Source organism: Frieseomelitta varia, unplaced genomic scaffold, assembly GCF_011392965.1.
Source record: "Frieseomelitta varia isolate USP_RPSP 00005682 unplaced genomic scaffold, Fvar_1.2 scaffold_920, whole genome shotgun sequence".
Taxonomy (NCBI): Eukaryota; Metazoa; Arthropoda; class Insecta; order Hymenoptera; family Apidae; genus Frieseomelitta; species Frieseomelitta varia.
This window is the reverse complement of record NW_025110724.1, coordinates 415,220-435,326: the sequence shown is the minus strand read 5'-3', so window position 1 is coordinate 435,326 and position 20,107 is coordinate 415,220. Positions and strand designations below refer to the sequence as shown.

Sequence of the window (20,107 nt, the reverse complement as noted above, 5' to 3'; positions counted from 1 at the left end):
ACCAGTTTAGTTTAAACGTATGGGCAGGAATAATTGATAAATTTTTAATTGGACCTTTTTCTCTTGATGGGAAACTAACAGGCACAAAGTACGTTGATTTTTTGAGCACGCGTTTACACGAAATATCAGAGGAAGTTCCAGAGATTTTTCAATCAACACTTTGCAAATAAATGGATTGGTCGTGGAGGTCCTATTGCATGGCCTGCTCGTTCTCCGGATTTGAATCCATTAGAGTTTCATTTGTGGGGACATTTAAAATCTATTGTATACGCAACATCGATTGAACATGCTGAAATACTACGAAATAGAATAGAGCAAGGCTTCCGACAAATTCGAGAAACATCAGGAATGATAGAGAGAGTAACCAGATGAATGACAAGACGCGTGCAGGCTTGTCTTCGAATGCAAGGTGGTCGTTTCGAGCATCTTTTGTAAAAGTAATTAAAAGTAATTAAAAGTAATTAAAACAGAAAATTCATTATATCTCATAAACGAAGACAGATAGGACATATATTTACATGACTTTTTCATTATTTTTAGGCGTAAAATCAGCTCCCGAAGCAGGTATATAAAATATATATTTCGCTTCTTCTTCTTTTTTTTTTTTTCTTTTTGAACCATAATGGCCGTGCTCCCGCCTTTCTATTATGGCTCGTTAAAACGTTTACACGAAACGAGAATAGCAAAAACTGTTTTCGTAGGACGACGCGAGCTTTTTTTTCACAAGGAGAAAGTTCAACACATCGTAAAAACCGGGCGAATATTTCCCCAACAGTGCGAGAACGAGCGAGTCGCTTCGTTCTTTCGAATCTTCGCGCGACCCGCAGCGGTACTATTTTTTTTTCTGGGTCAAAAAACTAGAGGGCGGAGAAAAAACGGTACAAAAACCGGGGCAAAAACTAGGCCTTGCCGGGGTTGGAGCTTCCGTGGATCGGGCTATGTGGAAGAAAAGGAAAAAAAAAAAGAAGTTCATTGCGAGAAAAGGGTTAACTTTTTCGAATGGACGCTAACAGGATACTTCATGGGTCTCGTGAAACTCTTCGCTATTTTTTCTCTCTTTCCTACAGAGAAATGAAAAAAAGAAAAAAACCGATGGCGCAGCCAAATCATTCGGTTTGTACCATTTATGGCTATAAACTTTATAGCTATGAATGGCTCCTGTTACCTAACAGACTTCTATGGAGGTATCGAAGGACTCTTCAGTCAAACCATCCTGGCAATTTTCATACTTCTTTCTTTTTTTTTTTTTTTTTAATATATAGCACGAATTTTTTGTTTCATAAAGTTGAATCTCTCGGCCTATTTTCTGTTAATTTCCTAATTCGCTTTATCTCAATTGAGATATTGCACATATTTCATGCTTCTGATTTCCGGAGAATTAAACGTGAAACGTTTCGACCTGGAATCTCAGAGATAAACTGAGTCGAGAGAAAGGTACCCTACTCGTAATGGTTCGATCACAGCGGGGCGAAAATGTCTCCCTCTTTTTGTGCGAAAACGGCACGGGGTGCCCCGCAGAACGAAACGCCTCTACGCTTTCACGACTAATCGGTAGCTTCTTTCAGTAGTTTTGACTTTTCAATTAGCCACAGGCTCGCCTTCACCCAAATATTGTGCCTAATGTCCTTTCGTTACAGCATCTTTCTTCTTGTCAGTTTTCGAAAAATTTCTCAAAACTCTACACCCATAGTTGAACGAACGCTTTAACGTACAGAAGTCTACGACTTCTGAATTCTATTTCCGTAAAGTAAACGTTGGAAATTAGAAGCGAAGAAGATTGACGATTCGGTTGGTCTGAATCTTTTCAATGAGAGAAATCGTGAGACATAATTCTTCTTCTTCTTCTTCTTCTTCTTCTTCTTGTGTCTTTCATATTGATGAATATTAACTGTGAATCGATAAAATTACGACATATAATCATAATTATTTTCAACGAGTGAAATAACGAGACATAATTTTAATTGAGCCGCTTCTCTTGCATTCTTTTTATGTCGTCTCACATTCATGAATTTGTGTTAATCCATGAATCAGAATCTCAGAATGAAGTAGCAACTCCAAAAAACAGAAACTTGCTTCGATGATCAGAAGGTCGAGGAATCCTAGATCTGATTCCGACAAAAATTCGACAGTTCATCAGTATCGTCTGTCTGCCAACTTTGTCGAACATTTCACGCTGCCTACAGATCGCATGAAAATTCGAAATTCGATTCGCACGAGACGGGTTTTGCTAGGGTATTTCGGGTGCGTAACTCGTGTAGACACGTAGCTGCGGATCGTAGCTATGGGAGGTCTATGGACGTGACCAGAAGCTGTCAACATCACTCTCCGCTGACGAGAGACAAACTCGATCACGGTTTAAGCCCGCCTCAAAAATCCTGGTTTCCTTCGAACGGCGACAAAATAGATCCGGTCTTGTGAAGCGCTCGCTGCGGTCGGAACGAGATCCCATCCCAACCCCCCACACCCCTTTACGAAATATCCGTAAAACTGCAAAGATCTTTTGGATCTCAATGCAACAAAACCACCATTTACCAAGATCTGTTTCCTCGCTACTAAACGTAGCGTTTTACTAAATTGGAAACAACCGAAAGAATTCGAAGAATTTGATATTATCAGTAAGAGACAGAAGATCGTAAAGTTTGGATAATTCTCGAATTTGAAAGTTAGGAAAATTTGAGAATTGAGACACTGAAAAATTGGGAATTTTAATTCTGAAAGAGATTGTTAACATGGGAAAAAGAAATTGACTTAAAAATATCCAATTTATTGATGAGAAATTCTAGAAATTGCAAAGATTATGCTACAATTCCAACAAAGCGTTAAGATTCGTTTCTTTATACTTATTTTATAATTTATATAAAAAATATATATATAAATATAAATATAAAAATATATGTAAAATATATTATACGTATAAATATAAATATAAAAATATATGTAAAATATATTATACGTATAAATATAAATATAAAAATATATGTAAAATATATTATACGTATAAATATAAATATAAAAATATATGTAAAATATATTATACGTATAAATATAAATATAAAAATATATGTAAAATATATTATACGTATAAATATAAATATAAAAATATATGTAAAATATATTATACATATAAATATAAATATAAAAATATATGTAAAATATATATAAATATAAATATAAAAATATATGTAAGATATATTATATATATAAATATATATAAAAATATTATACATTTAATATGATATAGTATAGTATACATACGTCTCCAATAAATAACGCGTTATTATCTGCGTCCGAAGCTCGAGGCAATCGTATGCTTATTAACTTGACGCAGGAAGACTGTTCGCAATCTACCCCCTCAAACAATACTGCAAATAGATTGTTAGGAAACAGTCGTCTAAACGTCACCTAATGGCTCGTCAGATAAGATAACGCAATTTCACGATCGACCGTGATTCCTTGAAAAGATGGCCACCAGAGGGTGACGACCTACTGAACCGGAGGGTCGTCTGTCGTAATTTAGAAGGGACGAATCTTGTATATGGGGTATGATCCTTCCATCGAAGGTATAAATTGGATATTAATATTTAATGAACTCGCTCCGATCCTGAGAGAGGAAGAAAATGATCGATCTTACGATTTGATAGGGGTTGATTTTTATTCATCAATTTTTCTTTCTTCAAATATATAAAATATATATATATATATTTTTTTTATCCGAATGAAATTTGATTTGAATTTTTCGTGAGTGCAAAAGCAATTTTTCAAAAAAGAAATATATATATATATATATATATATATATATATATAAATATATATAATGTAATACATATATATATATATATTTTTTTTTTTTGGAAAATTGCTTATACACTCACGAAGAATTCAAATTGTTTAATAAATTGCGCGGATTTTCGTAGGTCGAAAATATTTTAACTTCCTTCTGCCCTTCAGAAACGAATCGGACGGAACGAAAAGTTAAGGGAAAATCGAAGAAGAAAAAAAATCCAAGTTGGATTATTCAACGTGCTGATAGTTATCTGTGACTACTTGACCATCAAAAAAAGCTAAACGCTCCCCGGTTATAGGTTTACAGGTAGATAATATAACGCTTAAATATTTTATATTTTCTGAAAGAAACCCTCGTACCCCGACTCCATTGATAGTCCTTTCCCTAAATTTTTTCGATGATTTTTTTACGAGCTGCCGACAAAACGACTCGTTTTATATTTTATGACAGATTTACACGATAAACGTGGTGATTGTCTCTTTTCTTACCCTTCATCCTCCGCAGCTTGAAAAATTTTATGATTTTACGAGTGACACATATCTTGCCTCCTCATTGCAGCTGCAATTTCGTTTTACAACTGCCTATTGACAACGTTGTCTGTCAATAAAATTTTTCAGCATGCACTATACCTTTTGCAATCATTTTAATAATAACAACAACAACAACAATAATAATAATAATAATAATAAAAATAATAATAATTATATTAATAGAAATAATAATAATTATATTAATAAAAATAATAATAATAATATTAATAAAAATAATAATAATATTAATAAAAATAAAAATAATAATAATAAAATGTTTTCTAACCGTAATCTAATTAAAAATTCAGCGAAGTACGACCGTCTCAAAACTGTTACTTTCTCTATTGCTATCTACTTATTATTATCTACTGATTGCCCATTGTAAGTCTTGAATTTTTGCACGTAATTTAAAAAATTGCAAAATATGTACAGGGTGTGTCGTTTAAATTAAATATCTCACAAATTAATTTTTTTTTTTAATAAAGAACGTTGAGCTGCGTCGACTGATGTAATAATAAAAAAAACATATGATTCCAAAAAAATGAATTTGACCTTGAGATCTCGAAGAAGTGAGATCTGAGAATCGTCATAAGTTGTCCCCTTAGGGTTAATGAAATATATTCTATCTCATATATATATATGTATTGTAAATTTAAAATTTTAATAAAAGTGTTAACGGGATTTTTTTACGGGACCCTATAGAATTTTATACGAATTTATAATGCGATTTCTTACAAAATCGCAACAACTTCGATGCTTTATGGGAATCGCTATCAATCGTATTATCACCATAAAGTGTAGAATTGACAACAGTCGGTGATAGAGTGAACGACAGAGTGCGATCAATCTTGTAAAAACTGAAGGAATTGTTCGGTCTATTTGTGAACACGTTTGCTCACTCTAGCGCGGCACCCCATACAATCCGTAAGGGGGAATGAGTGGAGCGTGGGTGGTTCACACAGTTAAACCTCAATTGTGGGGGTCAAACGGGTGGCATTTATGCGGAATTATCTCGTTTCCCCAGTTGAATCGTTCGAATGAGTTAATTGTCCACAGCACATCCCTTCAAGAAGGACGTAAACGACACCCTTCGACTTGATTTACCGTTTAAGCTATTTATATCTATCTATTCGACACATGGTGTAAACTTGCTCTCCTATATTCCCTCGGAAAGCTACTAGTTTTTGTCTGGCGTTCTCGTTTAGGCGGACTAGCCCCTGATTCTTTGTCACCGTCTTGTCATTTGAAAATTTAATATTCAGTTCCATAAAGAAATAATTCCGGTGAATAGAAAATAAAAGTTGTTTATGCGAAATTTTATTTCTTTTTTTTTTTCAAAGAACTTGATCTTAAATATCTGACTTTGGGTTTGTTTTAACGTAGAGCCAGTATGTTCACGTGGAAGAAATTTCATTGTTTCATAATTTTAATTTTATTGCTTACCTTTATTTATAAAATTCTTTGATAAATTGGATAAATAATAGCAATGAATAAAAACGATTTATTCTAAGAAACGTAACGGTATTGAAAGCTCATTTAAATTTTACATATCACAGTCGCGATATTAATAAACGTGAAAGTAAACAAACGAATGTGAAATTTCTCGTCTTCTATCATACCAGACGAGGTTGTTCAGTAACTCTGTAGGAAATGAGAATCATTCAAAATTGTAAGTATTATGGATTAATTAGAATAATCACTTATAATTTGGAAAATTATAAATTATTTATAATTAAAGGGAATACATCAAGGAAAGTCAAAATTACTTCTGTTTACATGTATACATTATATTCATATACATATAAAATTATACATTTATATATATTAATGTATATGTACATAAATATATTTGTATAGTCATATATAAATGTTTATAAACATTCACATAATTCATATATAAATGTTTACAGACATTCATATAATTCATATATAAATTTTTATAAACATTCATATAATCCATATATAAATGTTTATAAACATTTATATAAATGTTTATATTTATATATACTTATATATAAATGTTTATGTTTATATATATTTATATATAAATTATATTTATATATAATGTTTATATGTTGTATTTGTATATAAATGCCTATATTTTATATGCATATATATAATGTATGTATAATTTATTATATAGTAGCTCTATTGCTAACGTATATACATATATTCAATACACAATTATATATTTCGTTTCTTTGACTACGGTAACTTATTGGATTACGAAGATATCAACTAGGAAAAGGAGATATTCACAAAAATTTATGGATGGTAATTGTAATAAATTATTTAAAACTCTAAAATCTGTACAACAGCTAGATCGCTAGATAATAAAATTTTTCATGAAGCATTAGTATTATTCAGAAGTTTTTCAATTCATGCGATATAGTGTTGATAAACAGGTACAAGATTAAAATCAATCGCGAGTATCTCACATTTTATTATTTATTCTATTCCGTTTGCCGAAGTTCATAGATTCTCAGTCTTATGAATAAATAAATACGGAAAGGAAAGAAAGAAAGAAAGAAAGAAAGAAAGAAAGAAAGAAAGAAAGAAAGAAAAATAGATAAAATCAAGTGTGACGGCCATAAATCCCCGCGCAGCGCCTAAACTAAATCTAATACGAACTAAATAACAATGAAATGATTAGATGTACATGCTTCGCCATACTTTCCAACTTGCATTTGTATTCGTTTCGTACACGTTCGTTTGTTGCACGATGCACGGTGACAAGTATCTAGTCATAATACTGGTACTATAACACAACGAATCCCATCGAATGCATTATCCTCGATAACGCTATAATTAGCGTTCTTGACGATCGGTCGTCCACGATCGATCTTCAATTAATTTCTCACTTTAAATGTCTTGGTTTGAATTTTTCTTTTTCTTCTTTTTCTTCTCTTCTGCTTTACGCCCTTTCCGATATATCGTTCTTATACGGTTGAAACAACTTCGGTGCCTCTTTCGTCGGCGCGGTGACGATCGCGCCGTACGAGGTACTGCTGTCGAACGGCTCTATGCTCTGGATATTGCCAGAGAGGCCAGCGATGCTGATCCCGTTGGCTAGGTTGCCCGATTGCGCGCTGTTAGGTGTCGGGCTCTTCTCGTGTATCCGTTGATGTGGCTGGCAGGTGTGGTGGTGGTGATGTGGCTGCTGATGGGGCTGCGTCGCGACGCAGTCGCAATCGCTCGATGTGTCCGACTGAGCCGGGCTCAGCTCCGGGAGCATCGTTGGTCGGTAGGAGCTCGCCGGGGTTACGGGTGGGCTGTTCACCTGTGGGAAGGCGGTGTTCCCGACCGTAGATACGCCCAGGCTTGACAGATGCAGGGGTTGCAACGTGGGGTGAGGTTGCAGGAGATGGGGATGCGCCGGATACGCAGTCGCTGCGCGCGGATGCGGCCGATGAAGGGACGCGGTGTTCGTCGTCGGGTTAGCGCCCGAATATGGCGTGTACCTGACCGCGTAGTAGGCGGCAGCTGCGGCCGCTGGGTAACCGGGCGCCAGATGGGTCGGTGGTAAACCTGGTGTTCCAGGGTGGTACGGTGACGGCGGCAAACTCGCCGTCGCCGCAGCCAGCAGGGTGGCCGCCAGCGTCGGGTCTGTGTACATCGCATACGGCCATGCCATTGCCATCCTCTGGCGTTTGTCTTTCATACGACGATTCTGGAACCAAACCTGCAATTACATGTATCACATCATGTCACGAACTGACGTTAAATTTCTAACTCCCTCTGCTCTCCTTTCTCGAATTTTTATCGTAATTTATCGTAGGAAGCGTCGTGTCGCGCTTCGATAGCTCTGAGTTGCAAGGAAGAAAATAATTGAAAGGTAATTTGGAGTGCAAAGGGAGGACACGTTTGTAAATCGGAATCGGAGTTGAATGTTTCAGGGGGGTGGAAAGAGAAAATTTCACTCTCTTTTAGGACTTAACGCTGGAACTACCGATTAGAAACGTAAAAAGAAATGAAATATATAATAATCTATATATATATATATATATATATATATATAATTCTCTAAATATATTAAAATACACTATATTTCACGTCCGTGAAATATGCAACAGAAATTGCAAATTGGTCGTTTCTGACCATTTTGGTAGTCCCAGTGTTAACGCATCGAAGATTTCGATGCTATTGAAAGGAATGCGAGTCTGATCGATCTTAGGGTACAGACTCGATGCAAGAGTTGAAGCGTAAGAGCATTTGTTGACTGATAGGAGGTGAGCTATCTATCCGCTTTGTCCTTCTACGTCGTCTCTTCAACTCTCAACATCCGGTACGGCACGGTACACCCGCGGATGCTGACCGCGGTGCCTAACGTTTCTACCATTTAACACCTCGATCATTTCCATCGGTAGATGGTTTTATAGCCACTGTGCGGCCGAGGTAGCGCGAGATGAGAAATTAAGGGATCCATTAAAGTCGAAAGGTAACACGGGAAAACCGCTAATTAAAGTGTTTAACACCTCGAACCGGATCGACCGGTCGTGGCCGAAAGAAATTAAGAAGTCACGGGAAAAGGATCATGGGGGATCCAGAGGCGAACCAAAAGACCGAGATGCTTTTGTTTGCCCTTCGTGATTGATTGTTTGCTCGAAACGTCGAGGCCAAAAAAAGGGTGGAAAAGAAGCGAGAGAGAAGAAGGGAAAAGAATCTGAGGGGGCGAGTCTCCTTCTCTCTTCGAGTTATAATCGCCGATCAAACATGGCGGTGTCTGTAAAAACGAGCGACGCGACGCACTGTGATTCACGCGTGGAAAAAGAAAAAACTCCTAATTGCCACGATTAAGCGTTCTTCGTATTGGTTCGCCTCGATACACTCTCGCGTATGTGTGTGTGCGTGTACAAATTTCTTTTCTCTTTCGTCGAAAGAAATTCGATCGAGGGAATCGAGAAGAATTGCGCAAGAGTGGAACGAAACGATACCCAAGGCTTTCCTCTTTTTTTTTTTTTTTTTTACGTGTCTTCGTCGCTTCGTCGATTACCGGTATTAATTAAACACGGAGAGGTGTTAATAAAACGCTTTTCTGCGTGCGCGGCCGGAAGGTGAGCTCATTGTTTACTGAAATTTATTGCGATACGTTTGCTTATCCTCGATAAATATTCCGTGGTAGAAGCGCGAGGAGAGCAGCGGGACGATTTGTCTAATTGGTTGTCTTTGATAATTAAAGCCTCTAACTACCTTGATCGTCGATTCCGGCAGCTGTAATTGTGCAGCCAATTCGCATCGCCTTGGTCTGCTTACGTAGTTCTCTCTGTGAAACTCTTTCTCCAAACGCGACAATTGTTCCCTGGTAAACGCTGTCCTGTACCTTCTTATGTTCTGATCTACTGACGATAACGCCTGTTGTTGTTGTGACGGCGACGTGCCTGTAACAATTCGAAATCTAACGTTAACCGTCTGAAGATTTCCTTTAAAAATTCGTTCAATAAGATTTACGCACATTCGCGGGTATTTTCACATTCTTCCGTTTCGATGACTTCCATTTGGTTGAATGTTGAAAACAAGGAAAGAGCAAGGCGAAGAATTCGGGGTTGGGGGGGGAGAGGGAACGCTTAGCGTCACGTCAGGCCCCCCCCCGCAAAAGATCAGCTCTTGAGGCCGAAATAAGAGTAGCCGGAACTAAAAAAAAATCTTTCCAAATACTACGCGAAATTCGTGCGGCCGATTGTGCCGACAATCGGACACGCTGCGATTCGTCGCGACGTGAAATAGTCCAGTCACACAGAGGGGGTTCGTTCTCGATGCGGTTACACGTTGTCACTGTCGAGAAGCAGCAGGTGATCGCGTTTAAAATCGTGTAAACAAGGATAGAGAAAGGACAGAGAGAGCGAGACAGAAGAGATCTCGGAGGGTGGCTAGGCTGCTCTCCTTCGTCCTGTCGGCGTCCTTTTATCGTGATTCTCTTCGGTTTGCCGACAGGAGAACCCGATTCTCTCTCGAATAGTGAGAAAAAAGAAAAAACGAAAATTGCACTTTCTTTACAAACCGCTAGTTACGTACTCGTTCACTCTCTTATAATCAGTACACTATTGTCGTGTGTTGACTGTTGCTTGAAGCTGATCAAAAATGACACGGTCATTTCAGTGAAAATTAAATACAAATCTAGAAAACGGGAGATCGTCGGCGTTGTTGGTTAAATAATATTAGAATCCGACACGGGAAGCGTAAGTTCAAAACCACAAGACAATATCCTGAACTGATGGACAAAGAAGATACCGTCCGAAAACCGATGAATAAACACCACTCGATGTGTGACCTGAGGATAATCCTCTAATAATGAAATATAACGCCACTCACACCGGCCAAGAGACTAATGGGACACAACAGGGAAAAGATCTGTAAGAGATTACAGATCGGATGAATCGTACTAAAACTTAGAATTAAATTAGACTAAAATCGTATGACTCGGTACAAATCTTAGAAATTGTCAGCAATAAACGTTACAGTCCAGATTGACAATGAATGGCTGTAGGATGATTACCGCAATAAAGTTCCTGACAGGTATGATTTCTGACGTTTATTTTCGTTAAGTGAAAATCTAATAGCACTCTAAAATCATCAGTCGGTCCAGTTAAAGAGTCAGTTGAATTTTGTTCGTGTTAATCTTTAGCTCAGCTATTATTATCTTTATAATGTTGACTTTCTTCTTTCTTAATTGTACTCTAGGAAATATAATGGAATCTTTACACTAATGGAATTCCGTCGGTAAATACCTCTTACACCTAGTATGTTCCATTCAATTTCAAGTCCGACACATCTACAATACTTGCCAAAAATAATTCTATTCTTCCTCTCGGAAACTGGTACTTCCTTCCCTTTCCCTTTTTGTCCCTGAGTTTGCTTGGACAAAACTTTGGGAATAAACATTGGAACAACAGGTTCTTCGATTGACGATATGATTTTCGAAAGTCAACGTTCGCGCGAGGAAGATGAAGAATATCCATAACCACTTGTGCGTTGAAATGTTTGAAAATACTTGGCAAACAAAAGTTGCGATATTTTCAGTATAATTTTCTCAGTATAATCCAGGCAAAACAAATAATAAACTTATTACTTCTAAGTAATTTCTATCCAATGGTACACCGATGAATTCAAAAAGAAGACGATTTACGGCTTGGTCACTCGTTATGGTCCGTTATTGGTACCACAGGTTAATACTTAAGAAACTTTTTCATGCAATGATTTTCACCTTTTTCCGGAGTTTTTGGTATATTCCCTGGCGGCGGACTGTGCGGGGGGCTGAGTTGATACTGCGGTGGTATAAGGTCCACCACTATCGTTTCATCCTCCCTGTGTTCCTTTTGCTGATCGTCGAAATTCCTCTGGTAGCCTTGCATTTTCTCCTCTTCTTTTTTTCTGTGTCCACTGATGCCACTGTTTTTTTTTTTTTTTTTACACACTTGTCAAGCAAGGCGGCGGATTGATTTTTAGACTAGATTTTACTCGTAGAAAAATGTGCACAATTAGTATGCCAATTTCCAGACCTTCTTCGTCCCTTTTCTTAAAATACAATAAATCGCGGACTTCACTTTTACAGACTGTTATTAACAAATTAAAACAACATTGTCGTCGCGTTATGACAAATATAAACTATATTATATTTACAACAATGCCGCTCCACTCGCAAACGATAAGGTACTGATAAACTTTGTTAAAACAACACGGTAAGAGACGACAATTCAACAGACTGCGTACTGAGAGACTGAAGGAACTAACTGGTAAAACAGGAATTTATATAACCTTGCCAATGCATGGAGGAGCCATCCTTTCGTCACGGTTCGTGATTGGTCAGTTGCCAGTGTATCGCCATCCAATGGGATGATACCAGCGGTTCTGCCTATTTTCTCCCCTTTAACCCTACTCTTCTTCCCCTTTCGAAGATACATCTCTCTCTCTTTCTCTCTCTTGTTCTCTCGCTCTCTCGCTCTCGAAGAGATAAGGCAACAACATTGGTTTATGCATGCAAGTTTGCGGAAATTATCTGTCGTTATTTCCTCCGGCAAATTCGGTCGAATTGCCCCTCTGTGAACTTCCGTGCGCTGATCAACTTCAATTTTCCACCCCTTTTCCGCAAGTTCCACCCTTCTCTTCTTTTCTCTTCGCCGCCACGTCGATATCGCGTTGCCGCGGAGAAACTCTTCGAACCTCGAGCAAACGTGTCCGACGATTGATCCACCAGTGTTACGGCCGGGGGCGTTTATTAACACATTCTCTCTGACGATCATTCGGATTCGTGCCATCAGTCGATGGGGAAACCTGTCGAGGGAACGCCTTTTCGAAGGTGTTTTATTGTGCCAGCGAACTGTAGAATTACTGGGAATTAAAGGTTAATTGCTTGGTACATATATACATAAATACGTATATATACATAAACACACACGTACGTATACATTACATATGCATACCTGTGCAAACATTCGTAAACTAATCTTTAGCTTTAGTTTTTTATTTATTACCAGCAGATGAAAAGATAAAGAACTATATTTATATACAAGAGCATTTCATGTTTATATATCTGTAAGTTGTTTCATATGGTTTTCCTTTCGTTTATGTTCAGTTCAGTTTATTCTATTCTATGGTATAAGGAACAAAATTATTATGCGATAAGTAGCTTAGTTAAGTATTATTAGCAATTAGTAGCTAGTAGAAGCAGTATGTATGGAGGAACAGAAGGAGAGGAATTTTGCAAGGCAATAGGAAAATTAATAAATATCTATCTATCTATTATCAGCGGATAAAAATTTCAATTTGAGGAAAAAGATGGAAATCCCCCCCCTGAAAGACCAAAGTCATAAAAAGTTAAAGAACTCTGGCTTCTTATCATTATTATAGCGGTTGTTCTCGTAAAACCTCTTTGCTCTGTTTCAAAACGACCGTACGATTGTAAAAACTGTATCACTTCCTTTTGTCACCTTTCCACTTCCTTGTTGCTCCTCCGAGTATGTGAGAACGTCGCCTCTTGAGCATTGACGCTTCATTTCGTCAAAATGCGACGAAACGCTCCTAAAAATGATCGTAGTATTAGATGCAAATACGAAGCGAAACTTGTTAATTGTTAAACTAACAATAAGCAATACTTCGCTTGCTAAGTGATACTTCATCTACAAGTTTTTTGTAAAATCGAATGATCTCGTGTGCGAAAAGAATGACGAGGTAATGAATATTGTAGTAGCTAATAGGTTTGTATATATGTACGTTAGATTTTTTCTTTTTTTTTTTTTTTTTTTTTTTAAATTACATAATCACAAATACTTGACAAACATGTATAACTAAAAGTAATAGTACCCGACCTTGGATTTATTACTCTATGGTTAGCTAATAGTAAAAAGGGAAAACATCTTTCGTAATTTTCATTTTTCGAGAGTTTCTCGAAAATTCAGGTACGCTGCTGACCATTATAGGTGCCATTTGCTGGGCATTATCTCCAGAGATGAAGAAAAAGAACAAAAACTCCATTTGTCATTTTTTCCGTTATTTGATCAATTATTTTATTTCGTGCAACATCGGACATGTCAATAAATCACAGCTGGAAAATTTCGAGAATTCTCCAGGTATGGCAGAGTGGCAATATCTGGGAAAACGACAGGCACGCCATACTGAAAATTGTATCAGAGATTGCTAATAATTTTTGCACGACCGGGATCGTTCGACGTTTACGACGACACCGACAATCTCTGCTTCTTGTTCATTTTTAATCAGTCTGTTTCGCCGACGAACGAACTCCGAGGCACGCTTTGATTCGACTTTAATTCGCCTCCGATTGCAGGCGAAAAAAAAAAAAAAAATAAAAGATAAAGGAAAATGACGCGTTATAACGCGTGTGCGCGAGCGAATTGGACGGGTACCGCGGATTAAAGTTTCTCGAACTTTACAGCCGTTAAAAATTAATAAGAAACTTTGATAACCAAAATTTAATCGACCTATGTGTTTTTAGAAAATATTGGAATATCAGAATATTATAGTAAAGACTCTACGATTTTTCATTATATTGCGGTAATAAAATTTAAGATTGCCGAACACCCCAAAAGAATCCTCAGTCCAACTGACCACAGGACTCGATTCCTAGAATTAAATGACCACTACGTCCAACACAGCAAGATTTACTGATGGGTCAAAAACGGACACTGGAGCTGGATACACTATTATCACAGAAAAAGCCAAAAAAACACAAACTGTCTCTTCTTCATCGTCCATCTTCACAGCCGAAACTTATGCCATCCTGGAAGCCATTAAATATGCACACTCAAATAACGAAGCCCAGATCGTCATATACATCGACTCTGATATGAGCGTTACAAAATCCCTAACGAAATTATATGACCAAGAAAACCAACTAATATCCATCATCCAAGAACCTAACACAAACACCACAGTCATCTGGATTCATCCAGCTCATCAAGGAATAGAAGGAAATGAAAAAGCCGACGCAGTAGTGAAAGAAATCACAGTTCCCTGACTTACAAAAGAGTAACGAAAAATGAATGGAACAATACATGGAAAACAACTAAAAGCACCCAACTACACAAAAGTATCCAAGACTTTCACCGGCAAACACCAAACTTCAACAACAGGAAAGAAGGAATAATTATCTCACGCCTAAGAAGCGGTCATACCAAGCTGACACATGAACACAAAATTAAAAAAACTACACCACCCACCTGCACTTATTGCAATAACCATCCACTGACAATAACGCACATAGTGCACGAATGCCACACCACAGAAACCCAAAGACAGAAATACGGAATCAACGCAAACATAAACCTGACTTTTCAAAATGACATACAAAGAGTATTAAAAATATCTCAAAAACATAAACTATTACACACATAATAATTAACATAATTAATAGCACCGTCGTCGCTAATGACCTCGCTGTTGATGCGATATTAAAGAAAAGCAGAAGAAAAAGAAGAAGAAAATTTAGCCCCCTCCTCTAGAACATTTAAGTTTACTCTTTAATAATTACTTTAAACGCTTTAAGTCGGTTCATTTTGTCTACGTATCGTTCGAGAACAATTCAGTTCCGAGACGAATCTATTTAAATACAAATTAAAGGATTTTACAAATTAGAATTCGCCGATAGCGGAATAAATGGCAAGTAATTATCCTAGAGGGACGCTCGTAATGCTTAAGAATAATTGGTTAACGACTAAGGCCATATTACTCTGTGCTCATTAGTACTCTCGAAAAGCAAAAATTTCGCTACGATATAATTTATTGTTGTAATTCATATTTTATTGGTCTTTATTCAGGAGAACGGTAGGTAAAACAATATGGCGGATCTTTGTTTTCCTACATTGAAAACACTGGCATTATTCCTCGCGCATATTTTACAGCCGGAGGGACTTGGCTTTTTTATTGAAATACAGCCTGGCTGTTAAATCTGGAACATTTATTAGTTTCGTTTTATTAATTCTGGGTTCGGGCCCTCGTTGACCGAATTTAAAACGCAGTGACGCAACCCTCATTATGCGACCGTTGAGTTTCCCAAAGGGAACAGTCCAATTCGAAGAAATTGCGAACTGGTCTTTACGGTTGTCGTACGTTTCTAGTGAATTTTCGACGACCGAATTCTCTTTTGTCGAATTTGAAATCATAACGATTGAACTCTCAATAAAATTCGCCAATTCTTCACTAATACGATAATAGAACTCATAGATGTGCAGACGATTCATCTCGAAATGACAATAATTGCAATTATTTGCTTTCGGAAAATTGATTCTTGGGATGATGGACGAAAGATGATTGATTATAAATTATTAAGATAGATGACACGAGCGTAGCGAATACTCTTGAACCAGTGATTTTCGTGCTACGAAATATTCTTAGGACGTAAACAATAGGATTATGATGCGATGATAGTAGCTTATGACCTGAAACAAATTTCTCAGATCTTACAAACGTGTTAAACAGACTTAATTCCTACAAAGGCATAATTCCTACGCAGGCTCAAACGATTATTTGCAGAGAAAATCAGCTGCCTCTTTTCTTTTCGCGAAAGAGTTTACAGGTGTTTTACAAAAAATCGACTTCTTTGAGATTTTTTTCTAAGGAGATTTTTTTCTTTCGGAGGAGATTTTGGTATGCAGTTTTCCCACGCAGATTCATTCATACTTAGAGAGTATTTACAATTTCTTTTTTTAACGAAATTAATCAAAGTTGTGGAAATTATATAACCTTAGGTAAAGCATGTTTTTAAAGACAGGTTTGAATGGTTGACGTGATCCCGGTCCACCTGGTTATTTGAAACTAAAAAACCAAAATGTATCTTAATTAAAAATGTATAAATATGGCTATCGCATGAACCATGGAGACAGCAAAATTTCAAAACTTAAAAAAATGGCAGCATTTTGAAGTTAAAATATCGATTTTCCTTGTGCTTTTCGTTTTTTGGGTAGTAAAAAAAAAATAGAAAAAAATATCAGATTTTGAAATCCGTGGTTTGTGTGATACAGGTACATCCGGTGAAGATCTCCTCGAAATTTCAAGTTAATCGGTCAACTAAAACGTAAGATATCATGTCAGCCAGTTTAACCCTCGGAAACCCGAAGCTCGTAGTCCTGTGCCGGGGTCATTTCTAACTCACACGGATAAAATCATATTTAAATCGCCCGAGCGGCTCACCGGTACTGTACTAACACAGAGTGACGGTCGCTCGAGACCGAGGGCCTTACCGATATTGTACCAACACAGTGACAGACACCCGACTCATATAGAAACATGTAGGAGCATATAGAAACAAATAATAATCACACGAGTAATAATGTTATATTTACTTATATTTATACATTGACAAGAGACAATCGCTGTATCCTTGCTAGGTGTTCCAATACGTTGCCAATTACGTTCAAATTCCTGGTTTTCTAGAATTCTACATTATCGATAGATTCCGATATATCGTCTTCTTACATTTCGACTTCAGAATCTTGCATTTCGGGTTCAGTGTCGCTATTTGATACACTTCCGTTGTCTGATGATTGTTCATCGTCAGAAACATTTTGTGCAAACTCAGCGAAAGAAGACGAAGAAAGATTGCTCGTTGGTAATGAAGACATTACGTCAACAAATATAAACAACGGAAAAAAGTAATAAAAAGGACAAAAATAATAATAAAAACAGTAAATTAATAATAAAAGTAGTAAAATATTAAAATAGTGCTAAAAACTAAAATCTAAATAGTTAAATACAAAAATGACATAAAATACTAAATACTAAAACCAAAAATGGGACAAACTATTAAATACTAAATACTAAAGTACAATACTAAAATACTAAAACAATAATAAAAACACTAAAATATAAAATAAACTTTGAAATAAGAAATTGCTTCGATTTGCTGTTTTTTCTTCTCAGAGCATTACCAGAAATTGATTTTTTTCGTCTTTTGTCTTCAGTCTTTGTTATTTCGGCACTTTGGCGGACACGTGTCAGTCACACGTCGTTCGATCAGATTTGCTTACTAACATAAGCAGCGTCTATCACTGTGTGCGTTATATGCACTCGAGTAGCTCTCGACACGAGTCAGAAATGACTCCCTCACGGCAGTCGGAGGGTTAAAAAATATGGATTTGAGAAAAACGCATTTGAAGTTCTTGTCACCCGTTGTACAAAAATATTCATACTTACAATCAATCGAGCAGTACAAGAAATAAAATATTATAAAATAATAATAATATAAAAATAAATAATAATATTATAAAATAATATATTTTTTGAGAAAAACACATTTGAAGTTACTGTTACCCGTTGTACAAAAATATTCATACTTACAATCAATCGAGCAGTACAAAAAATAGAATATTATAAAATAATAGTAATATAAAAATAAATAATAATATTATAAAATAAAATATTTTTTGAGAAAAACACATTTTTGTCACCCGTTGTACAAAAATATTCATACTTACATACGTTGCGAGCAGTACACCGTCCCCTTTAAATAACTATAGCTTTGCTAATTTTACGAATTCGAACAAATCCTTTTACATAGGCATTCTCGAAAGCATATACTTTGAGAAAATGTAAAAGAAGAAATTGATCGTTTTAAGCCGGACTATCAAAATACCCCTTTAATTCGAAAACTTTAACGCTAAACTGGCCTGATGGAAAGCGAGCGTGTAAGCAGATCTCCGACGATAGAAAGATTGCAAAGGTTGAAGGAAACTCGCGGAAAATTCTCCCTCGATTTACTTCAACTGTGACCTCTTTTCTGCCGCTTACCGGAAAGACTGTAACTGAATCTTGAAAGTTTGGAAGATTTCGATCTCGATAAGAGAGAGAAAGTTGCAAAATTAGATTTAAAATTACGTGGTATTATAATTTCGGAATATGAATGCCGCGCTTGATGACAAATTCTACGAAGAATCGAGAGATTCACAGAAAAATGCAAATGCAGATTTTGGTTGTGTTTGTAAAACGTTTAGCTCGCGCGAGATGAAAACGCGGATCGATTTCGATTTGGAAATTTTGTGAAGCCGGTGTCGTACGAGTCGTGGTTGGTGCTATTGCGCTGGTAGTAGTAATAGTAGTAGTCCAGTGCGTTTTTATGTGCCAGGCAGTTTATAGACGAACCTCTTTTATAAAATGTCATCGTTATTCGAAACCGATGATAAAAATGCGCTTTTCACGAAGGAGATTAACACGTGCAGTGTTAGAACTATATCCACGCTTTTTATCAAAGCCGTCACTGACTGTAACTCGCCAATATTTTCTATTTTCAATTTTTGAAATAAACACGCGAATCGCCAAAAAAAGAAAAAAAATATAAAACATAAATAGCCTCATTTTCTGGACCAAAAAATGATTACATTTTGCCATATGTACTACAGCGCTCTCAAGCGTTCGCTGTTGGGACCAAAAAATGAGAGGTGGGGTGAGGATAAGGTGGGATAGTCCCAGCTCCGAAAATTGCTGGAGGTAAACGTAAGACAGTTACGAGTCGGTGGTTCGATAGTGAGGATACTACTGCACTGTCTAGTAAAGAAAATCGAAAACGTTGTTCACAGATCGGACTATAATCACAGCGAGTTGTTTAACCAGTTGCGGCGGCGGACCATAACGAGTGACCAAACCGTATACAATTCGTCGATTTCTTTTCGAACTCGCGAATATTACATCACTGGATAGAAATTTATTAAGAATTAATAAATTCATTATTTGCTTTGCCTATTTTGTTTTACTCGAATATACTTAAAAAAAACCTGAGGAAATATCACAATTTCGGAACAAAAAGTTCAGTCAATCGAGCGCAAGAGGTTAAACGTTTCATTGCACGCGAATAACGCCATCGTGTCACAACGCACACAATTATCACAAAGCCGATTTTTCAATTTCATTCCATCCGTAGAGCAATATCGCGTCGTTGTTTCATGAGAGAGCATAACGAAAATATTTTATATTTATGCGACATTGCCCCTGGCAAAAAAGTTTTCGATCAAACGCAAACGCTTAAAATAGTGTTTGAAAAAGCACTCGAGATGTCTCTCACGTGTAAAATATCGTTCCATTTGTTTGAAGTGTACTACGATGTATGTAGAATAATTTCATCAATTTCAAAGAGAGAGGATGTCTCAACGTTTTTTTAAATATAATTTCGAATCGCTCGGTTACTTAGTTCGATCGAGAGAACTTTTCGCCGGGGTTTATAGAGTTTATAGAGAGGGTATAGCGATCAGGATAGATGGTCGAACGAGGTGGATAACATTATTCGGTAGAAAGTAAAACACGTAAAACGAGCTCATCGGACCGGTCAATGGTCTCTCTCTTTCTCTCTCTCGCG

At 36.7% G+C, this 20,107-nt stretch overlaps 1 protein-coding gene across 3 annotated transcripts; it reads right to left on the bottom strand.

Moving 5' to 3' along the window:
- Positions 1-7,041: 7,041 nt before the first annotated feature.
- LOC122537589 (segmentation protein even-skipped) lies at positions 7,042-11,675 on the bottom strand. Of its 3 annotated transcripts, none has more exons than XM_043670857.1 (3): positions 11,516-11,675; positions 9,505-9,692; positions 7,042-7,996 (listed from the first exon to the last, which is right to left on the bottom strand). In XM_043670857.1, exons 1-3 carry the CDS (start codon positions 11,661-11,663, stop codon positions 7,229-7,231), a joined length of 1,104 nt encoding a protein of 367 aa, XP_043526792.1. In that variant the 5' UTR covers positions 11,664-11,675; the 3' UTR covers positions 7,042-7,228. The 3 variants fall into 3 exon arrangements, with proteins under 3 accessions (XP_043526792.1, XP_043526793.1, XP_043526794.1); XM_043670858.1 differs by having other exon boundaries at positions 7,042-7,984; XM_043670859.1 differs by lacking the exon at positions 11,516-11,675 and adding an exon at positions 9,767-9,849.
- Between the last annotated feature and the right edge of the window lie 8,432 nt (positions 11,676-20,107).

Excerpts from the sequence above, each read along its gene's own strand:
- LOC122537589 (XM_043670857.1), bottom strand. The coding sequence starts at position 11,663 with ATGCAAGGCTACCAGAGGAATTTCGACGATCAGCAAAAGGAACACAGG. Across the intron at positions 9,693-11,515 it reads ACCAAAAACTCCGGAAAAAG|GCACGTCGCCGTCACAACAA; the intron begins GTGAAAATCATT and ends GAATTGTTACAG. Across the intron at positions 7,997-9,504 it reads TGCCGGAATCGACGATCAAG|GTTTGGTTCCAGAATCGTCG; the intron begins GTAGTTAGAGGC and ends ATGTAATTGCAG.